Source organism: Balearica regulorum, chromosome 4 (genome assembly GCF_011004875.1).
Source record: "Balearica regulorum gibbericeps isolate bBalReg1 chromosome 4, bBalReg1.pri, whole genome shotgun sequence".
Taxonomy (NCBI): Eukaryota; Metazoa; Chordata; class Aves; order Gruiformes; family Gruidae; genus Balearica; species Balearica regulorum.
Window position 1 is genome coordinate 33,290,207 of NC_046187.1, and position 12,328 is coordinate 33,302,534.

The following is a 12,328-nucleotide window of genomic DNA, read 5'->3' on the forward strand; positions in this document are numbered from 1 at the left end:
CCAAGGATCTAAGTGCAATAGTGAAGATCAAAGAGAAGGCAACAGAAAGCTTCCACTTCATGCTGAATGTTGATGTTGTTCATGCTACGGTTGTGTGGGTGCTTTTTTTGACAACAGCACTGGTTCAAGCAGTCACCAGCTCTGATCACTGACTAGTTTCAAGTATCTGGAGAAAGACTCTCTCCTTTTTATCTGTAACGTTGATCCATTTATATTTAATATTCCCTAACAACACATGCAATACCAAAAAGAAACATTTTTATCACGAAAAGGGATGGCATCAATAGGATGAAAATGCAAGATAAGTGATGTTACATTCCTCATGCTTTGCAGGCTTGATTAAGCAAGGTAAACTACTGTTTAGGTTCTAATGCCCCCCAATTTTTACATATACAGGGGAAAACAATATACAAACACAATTATTTAGAATCATTTTACATGCTGTAATAGAATTCAGAACTGGTGACTGTAAAATGAACCCCCAAAACCCAAAAGCTATGTATTAAAGATATATATATATATAAAATTATATATATACACAAAAATCCACACACAGAGATATCTATACTTTGCATATGTATGCTCCTTTCTCCAGTATTACGTTACAGTACTTATCACTATTTACCTATTAGTATTTTCTAAGGAAGATTATGCTGATAGATGCACTTTGAAAGCCACACCATAGTAACCTACCTTACTACTTTTTTCACTACTATATTAACCAGCACTGTTTTATAAACAACAGTCTCAAATATTCTATCTCAAGTCTCACCATGTATTTGTTGTAGAGAGGATGACCTGGTTTAGGTCTAGGAGGTAATGCTGGATCTGGATTTTTAAAGACTTGACTTTTTGCTCTCTTGGGTCCCAGTCTGAACTTGCTGGGTTTTTTATCAGGAGCAATGGTGGAAGTAGATCGCGAAAGAGCATCCTTCTGGGAGGAGGTCCTGGCTGCAGAGAGTTTTGGTGGAGGTGGCCTTCCAGGAACACTTCTAGGTGGGGGAGGTCGAGCAGGTATAATTCTTCCATCCACAGGCCTAAAAATTAGACAAACCATCAGAGAAATATGCATATTAATAAGTCAGCCACCTCATTCTCCACCACAGTCCTAGCTATAGAGTATGCAGTAAGAAAATGTGACTCATGATGACCTGGGCTATAGTACGTGTAGTACCTGAAGCTCTCCAGGAATACATGAACTCTTCAGATACTGAGACTGGATGATCAAGTCTCTAGATAGATCCTTTGACTACCTATTTCCAAGTTTGCTCACCACTTCTGCTTACGAACAGCTTGCCAGCTTTCTCAGGAGCCCACTGCATAAGTAGGGTTTCTTTCAGCAATCCACCTTTAGAAAGAGCTTTTTCTGAAGCTGCTTCAGGACAGAGTTCTTCCAGTGGACAGCTTTAGTGAAAGCCCCGAGAAGCTCTGCTGATCTATCTGGTCTTCAGGAATCAGCCTAGCTCATCCCCTCAGATGTCACTTACCTGAAGTGACTTTTGGGCCTCTGCTCATGACATATGACACCACTTTGCACAATGGCATCAATAGCAGAATTTACCACTTTTATGCAACAGCAGCCTACTGCAGAAAGAAAACACCAGTGAACATACTTGAGTTTTCTGGCAATGTTGGAGGTACCACACTTTCTTTAGTGTACCAGTAGTTTAGAAACCAAAATCAGAGACTAGTTAAGTGACAGTGGTAATTAAAAAAAAAATAATTAAAAAATCTAAAAATGCCCCTTACTAAGCATCGATTAAAAAAAGCTGCCTATACAGTAAAAATGAGCCAGGATTTTTAGAATCAAAGAGTGTGGCCAAATCAATAATTTGCTAATTAAAAATCACCTCTATTATAAGCAAGCATTATGTACATGAAACTTTGGCTTCCTGTTATTAAGAACGCTGGCACTACCGCTATTCCAAAAATACAATATTGTTTGATTGTTATTGGGAAATCTTTGGCCAGTTACCCTAAGTTTCTGCTACAATTCTCCCTCTTTTTTCATATAGTGTAATTCAGCATAATTATTTGCTTGCGTGAATTCCTCAAGTGTCTTTAAAAATTATCAACCACAACAAATGTGCATTGGTGGATCTTTAGAGTATCCTTCTGACATGTTTTGTGAGTGTCGTCTACCACCTGAGAAGATATTAGTGCTCTACTAATGCTCCTGGTAAGAGTTCTTTATTACTATTTGAGTACAGATTACTTTTTAAATTTAAAAAAAAAATAATCCATTTCTGTTCAACTTCCACTTGCCACCTTTCTTGGTCTCATCCTAAACTAAACATTTTTAATATTGACAAAAGGGGAAATTTCAAGTTAGACTGCATTAAAATGGGAAACAAACCAACCCATACGTTTGTGTGGCAACTCAAATAAACAAGAAAACCGTAACAAGCAAATCAGAGAATTATTACTTCTTAGTTAAAAGACAAAAACCAACAAAAACCCTCACTTGAGCAGAAGAGTGAAAGGACAAAATGCTTACTGCAGTTCCAGAGACCCTTGGGAGAATCAGGAGTGCTGTTATGCTAAACAGAACAGGGGAAAGTAACAAGCCTATAAGGGGCAATATAATGAGGTGTTTCCTTGTGGGTACAACCACATTTTTTCCTGTTAATGAACACATTATTATTATTAGTTCTTTCCTGTTAATGAACATTTATTAGTAGTAGTAGACAAAGTTTAGTAACTGAAAGATTCTCTTGTGCTGACGCAACAGAGAAAACTCTTGTGTTTAAACCCACAGATTTAGAGTGCAGATGCTGAGATAGCCGCAGTGGGTTAGCTAGCCAATGCCTTATCTCCCTCCAGTTTGTCTCTAGCATTTAGTGGACCTGAATACAAGGCTGGTCCAGCTACTTTTGCCTCTGCAGACCTTGTTTCGTGATGGTTTAAAAGAAAAAAAAAAACAAACCCAAGATTATAATTGATTCTGCACCTTCATAGGCATTTTAGGTCTGAAGTAAACTGTATAAACTAGGCAGTGCCTCTGGGAAGGTACTGGCCCAGCATCTGCCCTTCTCAGGGTGGCAGCATCTGCCACCTTCATTCCTTCACCACTCAAACTCAGTCACAAGCGCAAGTGCTGTTGATCAAAAGGTCAGCAACATGCAGGAGGGGATGTTCTATGTTCAGCCGTGGGCAGAAAGGTTAAGGATGCAGAAAGGAATGACTGTCAGCAGCCACTGTACATTAGCTGAAGAGCCAAACAGCTGTCCTCCTATAATCTCCCTGCTCGTAGCAATAATGTACAACTAAGTTAATCAGCTAGCAACTTGGTCCTGCCTATTTATTAGTAAGCATACTACCTACCCAAGCCTATTGAGTTAGGACTAGAGTTGGTAGCGTCGACATTGAGACTAACTCAGAAACACCACTTTTAAGTGAGTCACGGAAGAATTGCACTTACCTTGGGGGTAATACAGGTTCTGGCTGAGGCAGTCCACCCTGTTCTGAATGATCCAACTCCTACAAAGATTCAAAAGAAAAAAAGCCATTTCTTTAAGCATAGGAAACAAAAATGATCTTGTTTAAATGATGCATTTCTTATATTAAATTATATCCTACAGACAGGAAAAACAAGAGTTTCTGGAGGTCTGAGAATAAAGTAATAAGTATTATGGTATGTTTGAGCATTTTAAAGTCTGGTTGGACATAGAGTGAGATGTAAATAACCTGGTTGACTACCTGAATCACAGCTTAAATTGTGCATTAGGCATGACCCAGCCCTCTTTTCCTACTACATGGGAGTAAGGGCTTAAGAGCCAAATTCAGGAGAGTCATACACGTGTACAACTTCACTGCCCATGGGATTCCAACTGCTGCATTTCATTATCAATTTTGATTTAACTTTGACAGATGAAACACTTTGAACAGGCTTAAAGCAGAAAACATGACATTGATGCAACTTGCACAGGACAGCGTCTCCTTTGCAAATAACATTAGCTCTCATTAAAGAAGGCATCTAAGTATGTTTCCAAGAGATCTAACAGATAAACTCTGGTGAATCTTGCTTTGGCAGATTAAGGGTCACTCCTCCCAGCTGCCCATCCTGCCCCTGCCAGAAATTACTGCCCTATAGCAGAGTCAGTAGAGGGGAATATGTGCCATGTCTGAAGGGCTTGGACCACAGTAATGGATTAACAAGTTACCATCCTTTCTGCCTTCTGCTGTTCATTTTCATCCCAGTGCCAGAGAGTACTGCCAGCTCCGCTGAACAAGCACAGCTGCTTGTGGAACAGTGTGGTAAATCAGAGTGCTGGATCTGGGTTCAAAAGTATCCTTTTCGAACCAGTAGTTTTAAATAGGTCTGAACAGTCTTGTTTACTTAATTAGGGATACGTGTGCTTGAAACTGGTAAACAATTTCTGTGATTTTTCCCACCTAGAAAATACATAGATGTATTTTGTGACAAAATTTTGACCCTTGGTTAAGTCCCAAAATGAACGTTCCTGGTTAAACGATCCTGATTAAAAGAAACCAACCTGCCACTTTCAGATGGGAATGTTATCCTCATACAAAACATTTTCCTCTTCTGTGTGAAAAGGAAGAAATCTATGCCAACTGCTGCTTATGGTCAACAATTGGCTGGTTAATCACTTCCACTGACAAATTACATTAGTTTTAGAAGCACAGAAGTTCTTATCTTTCCAAAGCTAAGATTTAAATGTTTCAGTGGATTTGATGAAATCTTTTTCTTAAAAATATCCTCTGAAGCTTACACATGCCTGTCACAATAACCTGGATGACATTGTAAAAATTTTGGGGTTGTATTGTATAAAATGTTACTTAACATATTGTATTGGAAACTATTTTTTTAGCATTATCCAGAAAAGATGGGACCTCTATGAATAGTTCAATTATGACATTTAAAACCCCCTTTATCCTATTAGCAGAGGTAGCCACAAAGACATTTGTTGGCAGCTGTCCATCTAGTGAGGGCTTTTGATATGATTTGACCTGTGGTTTCCACAAGATTCTCTGCCATTCTTGCCATCACAGCACTCAGTATTTGGAAATTCTACTGTCATTTTCAAGTTTATTTGAATTCCTTTTTGTAACTTGTGTCAAAGGGCATAAAGGATACACAGCTGCACTGTCTACTGTTACTATGTGCTCAGGAGCAAGGAGCAGAGCCTTACTTTCCAAAATAGATGGTTGTACTCAGGCTTTGACAGGACCAGTAGAAAACAAGTAGAAGGAAAAAAAATGAAGAAAGCAAGCTTTATTCATCTACACAAAAGTTTCCTCTGCCTGGAAATTAGCACAGACACCGAGAGGTACTGTGTGTATGAAGGTAAAAAAAATAGATTTCTAAAGGACTTTGACAGTATTTCACTATGTAAATCTCATTGGACTTTAAACCACTATGCAGTTCGTTTGAAACTAAATTGTAGAATACTCTGATTCCAGCTGCTAAATACAGAAAATTGAAGATAGATGTGATCAAAGTTTAGTAAAATCAACAAAGTGCTTTTCAGAACTGACAGCAGTCTAAATTACCTAATTAAATTAGAGGATGCAATTAAGAGAAAAAAGCCTTATGTTTTTGAGCAGTCCTTTTCATCCTTTGGTCCTTCAAATAACTTGCTTTACAAATGCTTGAGAGTCACAAGAGATCTGTTAACCAAAGCAGACAAAGTTGTAAAACAGGAAAACAGTTCTAACTTACCACTTTTTTTACTAGGTCACCACTGTTGGGTTTTCCCACTGTGATATCAGAGGTGTTCCCAATAGGCTTTTCAGCAGGAAGTGGCGGAGGACTATGCGGGATTTCATTTAAAGCTGTAAAAAACCCCAAAAGTTCTCAAATGAAAGTCTAATTAATAGTTTCTTTACATGGACCAACAATAGGTAAGGGAATCCACTTTGGTTTGGGGCATTTTTCTGTGAATACAACTTCCTTCCTCAGAGCCAGAGCAGCCAGCGGGCAGGACCACGTAAAGACTAGTGAAGAGAAAAGGGATGTGACAGGAACATTGCAACTCTGAGGTTGCAATGGGAGTACTTCCCATCCTTCATAACGGATCTTCACTTTACTCTCAGGATACAAGCAAGTTATTCTAGGGTTTCAGCTGCAATACTTGTTGATATAATATTAGACAAGTAGAGGAGTTTCTACCCCTGGGAATGTCAGACTCATTACTGGATACCCTGAAACACCATCACCATCTCTCAGCCACATTTCTAAACTGGTTCACTTTTTTCAGCTGTCAGCTCCTGGAATATCCTTCAGGCTGGAAAACAGCTGAGGGTTATTTCAAGTAACCCTGAAAGATCAGGAGACTTGGATGGAAGAATCTCCAGAAAGGTAAAGACAAGAAAAGAAACCATTGCCTGCTAGAACATTCAGGGTGACAGAAAGAAAACAGAGATGGAAGGTCCCTGGTAGTCTTTTAGGAGCAAAGCAAATTTAGGACATGAACGAAGAAACAATACAGCTCTTACTAGGGAAGAGTGAGGATGTCCTCAGCCTCAATAAAGAACACAAAAACCTGCTAATTGTATGATATTTGCTTTCAATGTTTCTGCCATTGAAACCTGGGAAGCACTTGCACAGGTTTTGCCAGCATATTTACCAATCATTTTGTCTTTATACATTGGAACCTTGCCATCTATTTTACAATGTATTTGTATACCAAGAAAATTCGTTTTGTACAAAGAACTTTAGACACTTAAGCTCTTCTGACTTCCAACCAGTCTTGGAGTTATGTAAAAATACGTGTAGACAGCCTGGACATTTATAGACTGATGACAAAAAAGGAGAGATTCTATCCAAATGAAAACTTTGAGTTGCTCATTTCATGAAAAGTACTCTCAACAAAGAAACAACACATAGGAAGGAGAAGTGTTGTTTGTTTTTAACACGTGTTGCATTATGTGATCATAGGATCTAAACACTGGTGTGATGTTTAAAAATGGGTCAGTTCAAGGATAAATCACTTATTCTTAGGAACAGGTCACAGTTACCTTGTTGGCAGTAACTATGCATGAGGAAAAAAAGTTAGTGAAGTTCATCACTCTTCTAAGCTAGTACAATGGATGAAAAGTAAAAACAGCACCTGACAGTAACTGCAAGAGAAATCTTCTCTTAACATACCTTACTGATATATAAAAAGTACAAGAGATTTATTTATTCACATCACTTCAAATCTTGATATATACACAGATGGCCTAATTTCCTCGCCTTTACTCTTTATAAGACCAAAATTAAAGGAAATAAAGGAAGAAAAAAAAAACCCAAACAACTCAAGAACTAGAAGGCAGGTGATATTTTCAGTGATTTCTAAGTGTAATATCTGAAGTGGAAGTTTAATGTTTCCTTTGTAATCACATCTCAACAAAAATGCTAAAGCTAAATGAGTGCTTTAATGGAGTTCAAATTCTTAGGCATCCAGCTCTGTCGCCTTCTTGGTAGTGCTGGGTGGGTTTGGGGTTTTTTTTGGTTTATTGGGGTTTTTCTTTTTTGTTTGCGCTGGTCCCTGACAGAAATAATCTCCCTCCACACCCACAATGGTGAAAGACTTCTTGTACTGAGATTGTATGGCCCTCTTACAAGTTAAATACTACTATATCCATGCTATATCTTGGCCAAGTTGTACTTTTCTCATTTTTTAACTTTTAACAGCTTACATTTCTGCAGCAGCTCCTATCTGACAAAAGGCTACTCTGCTTTCTTGGAACCTGGTTCTGTTGCTCCACATGTCATTAATCTTCCAGCCACAGCCTCCCATAAGGCAGTACTTCACATCCCCCTGACAATTGTAGCTAAGTACAGTATGACCAGCAGTCTCCTGTGGAAATTTCAGTTACCACTAGAGAGCAGCAAGGGACCGGTTATCTACAAGTTTGAAAGAGAATCCAGCTGAGGAAAAAAAAAATTGTCAGGTTTTGTTTGTTTTGTTTTTTAAATGGAAACTACAGTTTCCTTTGTGGAAAATAATTATGTTTTGGGTTCTTTACAGTAGTTCATAAACATTCTTCCAACTGAAAAAAAACTTTTATTAATGATCAGGTATTAACAGAAAGACTTTTCCTCATAGCTTTATCTTCAGTCTTCTTTGCATTTTTAATCATTTCCATTGCATTTCTTGCACATGCAGAGGAAAAGAAAACCTAGTATTTTAGCAGTGGAGTGGTGGTGGGGGGAGCAGGGAACTCAGGAAATAATGAGAGAAAGTCTTAGGAGAAAAGCCACCTGGACACGTAGTTGCTATAAATTGGCTCTACACCTACTCAGTGTAGTAAAATATGATTTTGAAATACGAGTTTTAAGAGCTATCTTGTGACATTTCTCCCTAAGCTTTGAGGATGAAACATAAGGCTAAACAGAAGCAAGCATGTACTCCACCACTACCAAAACACTATTGCTTAAATGGCCACAGATTTCAAAACTACCAACGGTCAAGGGAACCTTTTGACGTAAGCTGTGAAAACTATGCTTACATCCCAACTAAGCTGTGTTTGATGCACAGTTTAATACACTAATGTTGTTCTTTCATGGCTGGGGGCTCTGCTCCCAGGAAGCTTGAGAGCAGCATTAAAATACCCTCAGCTGATGTCAGAACAGAAGTCAATTTGACCAAAGGTACAGCTCAGTGATACGGTTTAGCTGACGAAACAAGCTGGCTTCTGCTGAAAAGGCCTCCTCCAGCTCTTCCCTGCCAGCCTTCAGATTCCCCACACACACAGTTTCACCTCTGATATGCATCAGCTCCATAAGGTTTGAGGGACATCAAACTTAGCACAAGGGAGGGAGCCAGACAAGGTAGCTGGGAGGCAGGGAGAGGGGAACATGACTCCCAGCTATTTCTCCCTCCCACCATAGCCCTTAGGACGGCTCCTCTGTCTGGTCAGACTGTAATACGGGATTCCTTTGGCAGCTAAGATAGCCAGTAAACAGCAACTCAATTAGTAAATAGTAAGTCCCAGTTAAAATGATTTTCTGACAGATTTCTCAGACAATTTGGGAGAACTTACATTTCCCGGGTTTAGCTGGGATTCGGATCACAGTGGGTTTCCGGGCTAAAGCTGGTTGAGCTGTCTGTTCCTTTGCAGGTTCACTTTTAGTAAGGAACTGAAATGGATCTAAAAGAAAAAAAAAAAAATGCCAGCGTATTTAATATTTCTTTGTTGAACACACATCTCAGGGTATTGCTATCATTTTATATTTCACACCCAAGAAAGTAATTAAAAAAATATATAAATCAGGCTGATGCAAATAGCGTACTCAGGTCTTTGTAAATAATATGTCTTTTCTGTACATCTGCATTCATAGTTGACTTAACATAAGCATGCTCCAGATGCCTTCTGGGATTATGTAAGTCACTGAACAAGAGGAACTGCATTGCTTGGTAATAGGGACCTGAAATCAGGATAGCTTTAGGGAAATGTTTTCAAAGCAGTTGTTCTAATAGGCAGACAGAGCTGCGAACACATTTGCTGAAAAGTTTTAATCAATAAAATCTTGCCAAAGCTAAACAATCAACACTGCAGCAGATAAAATGCCTAGAGAAACAAACCAAACCAAAACAAAGCATTTAAATATCACTGATTACAAAATGTCTTTGCTGTAGAACAACTAATTCCCTGGAAGATTCTGCATCATTTTGTTGATTATAAACCTGGTGTCATGGGGGAGACTGGTTCAGGCCAAGGACTGGGAGTCATGCCTGAGCTCTGCCCCTGCCCGTATCACTCATTCCTCTACAAGCCTGTCCAATCATTCCATCGGTAGGACAGGAGCAATGTTTTCTACGCTTCATAAACTTAAGCACTGGTCTCTTATTAATAGGCATGGGAACATATGCACATGTAGAAGGCAGCTGTAAAAATACTTGCACATAAATAAAATCCAAATCAATGGGTTCTTTCTCAAGTACACCTTCATGTCAAAGAGCAATACTTCATTTATACCTCTTCCCTGTTGTTAACAACTGCCACCTTTTTCTCTGACATTACCAAAAAGTGCAGTAAAATGGCAACGCTTAACAGTATCATAAATGTGTAAAGCAGAAATTGGAGAAGCACTCTGGACAATAAATTCTCCATGACACGTATTCATAGCCCCAACAACTGAGTTTGATCTCCTCTGGTGGCCTTTTTAGATGTGTAGCTCAATGAGATGTTATTTATGGAGTGTCAGAGTCTCCAAGAGGAAGCACGCTGGGCATCTCTTTAAATTCTTCAGGACTTTTTATAAAAACATATTGTTTCCCGAAGCTACCGCTACACTTTCTGACAAAGTTGGAAGCCATGTATTTGATAAAATTCTATCTTCAACACTTACAGCAAACAATTTAAAAAATTACATAATATGAAGTCATGATTTCTTACAGATAATTTTAGATAGTATAACACAATACAGTTTATCAAGACAATAGAAATCTGTGTCTGGGAATATACGTAAGATTTAAGAAAATCCAGAAATACGGTATTTATTTATGAACAACCTCATTAAAAATCTTTTAACATTTTAATTAAAAAAGCCTTGGCATTTTTAAAGAGAGGGGAAGAAGACCAAGTACATCAACCTCTGGGGTTTTTTTTGTTTTTTTAACCAAAAATAGGCTCAAAGTAATTTCAGAGAGAGAAAACACTGTGTAATATTGAGCTGCTGAATTACAGTGTAATGGACTGCCCTCCCTCATGCACACAACTCTGCAGTCACAGCTCTCCCAGTCCCTGCTGCTGCTGCTCCCCCTTGCCCGCAGCCTCCTCTGCCCATGCCCCCAGCTCTTCCCAGCTCCCGGTGTAGAACAGCAGGGACAACATGCTGCAGGGCCCGTGCACGCTCACCCCTGCTCACATGTCCACCTCCCACTAGGTCCTTGCTTAAGGCTCTCTTCATAGGCGTATCTGTCACATACAGGTGTGCCATGGGGGTTTGTGCCATGGTCTCGCAAAGTCAAGACATCAACCTCCCTACAGGCTCCCCAGAAATCTGCCTGGGTACCTTCATGTCACATTTTAATCACGAATCAAACCACATCAATTCCTTCTGTCAAGCTGTTTGTACAACAGCTTTGAGCGTACACTTCAGGTAGAAAGGTTCATGACGAGTCAATGATTTGTCTACAGCTAAAGGTATACAGGCTATAGTTAAAAATAAGCTCTGTTACTGTCTAGACGGAAGATGGCTCCATCACGTTGTACCCAAAGACACCGGCACATCCAGAAACTAGGAACAGGCAACCCATAATATTTTAAACGGTAAGAGTAAAACAAACATCTTGTTTAAGTTGGATTAGCACTAGTCAGTAAAAGGTGCATCAGAGCAGGGGGTTTTTCCTAGAGGACTTGAAAACACAGACCACAAGAGAGGTGCAAGCATTCTGGCAGTATGGTCATTACGAGATACAAAAAATCTCATTCTTAGAGCAAGCCTATTGTTACAATTTTCTTTTATTCCTTTATAGCTATGCCTGCTAGATACGCTGCTAACATTTGAATTGCATTAAAAATAGATTTATCTAATCTTAACTCTTACGCTGGTGTTCAGAGTGACTTTAGTGCCACTGAAAAAAGAAAACTGAAAAGCAGGCTTTCTTCTCTCTTTCAGTTATCTGGCAACTTTACGACAGATATGAGGAGTGACCCTGGTGAGGCAGCAGGGCAGGGGGAGCTCAAAGCTGAACTGGCCCATTGGGAAGCTGGAGACAGAGGGCAAGCAGAGGAAAGGTAAGCAGGGCTAAGTCACAGGCTCCTTCACACAGCAGGACCATAGGGAATGTGCTGGCACACGGAGCACCTCTCAAGGCAAGGTTCTGCAGAGGTTAAAGAAGTTCTGCATGAATAATGAGGAAATAATTTTCCAAAGCCTCCATCTTATAAAAATTTAGACATCGTCAGACCAAGAGGAAGTGCTCTTAACACCCAAAATAATCACAGATACGCATTCTTGTAAATTTATGGGAGACTTAAAATTGTACAAAATTACTGTTTGTCAGTTGTTTATCATTTCTATGTGTAGAAATGGTTTTCTTGACCATTCAACAGTTGGCAGAGGTCTCTAAATCAATAAATCTGAGAAGAGGTTTTTAAGTCTGAGAAAAGTAATTTCTAAGGCTGAGAAAACCATTCTATGAACCTTAATTTTTCACTCATTATCTTATGTTCAATTATACTGTTGTCACCTCATAATTAGTTTAAAACTCATTACCTTGTTTGTGTTATTCCATTCCCTAGTGTTGGGTTTGCAGCTGAAATTGGCTGAGTAAACAACTGTGCTGCTTTGTGCAATGGGACTGACAACATATCAAATTTTTATGTTGTTTAACAATTGGGCATCGTTTGAGCATAATTCACGGAGGTGTGA

General features: G+C 39.2%; 2 protein-coding genes across 7 annotated transcripts in view; both read right to left on the minus strand.

Annotated features, from left to right (window-relative positions):
- The window catches only part of LOC104636651 (ribonuclease CL2), a 222,871-nt gene that overhangs the window by 24,545 nt on the left and 185,998 nt on the right, over positions 1-12,328 (minus strand). The window lies entirely within an intron of this gene.
- Positions 1-12,328, minus strand: part of SH3D19 (SH3 domain containing 19) — an 86,391-nt gene that overhangs the window by 12,561 nt on the left and 61,502 nt on the right. For all 6 annotated transcript variants that reach the window (XM_075751674.1, XM_075751673.1, XM_075751675.1 and 3 more), the window contains 4 exons: positions 8,992-9,099; positions 5,684-5,796; positions 3,422-3,480; positions 773-1,037 (listed from right to left, as the gene is read on the minus strand). In XM_075751674.1, the coding sequence (XP_075607789.1) occupies positions 773-1,037; positions 3,422-3,480; positions 5,684-5,796; positions 8,992-9,099 (545 nt within the window). The remainder of the gene's footprint in view (positions 1-772; positions 1,038-3,421; positions 3,481-5,683; positions 5,797-8,991; positions 9,100-12,328) is intronic.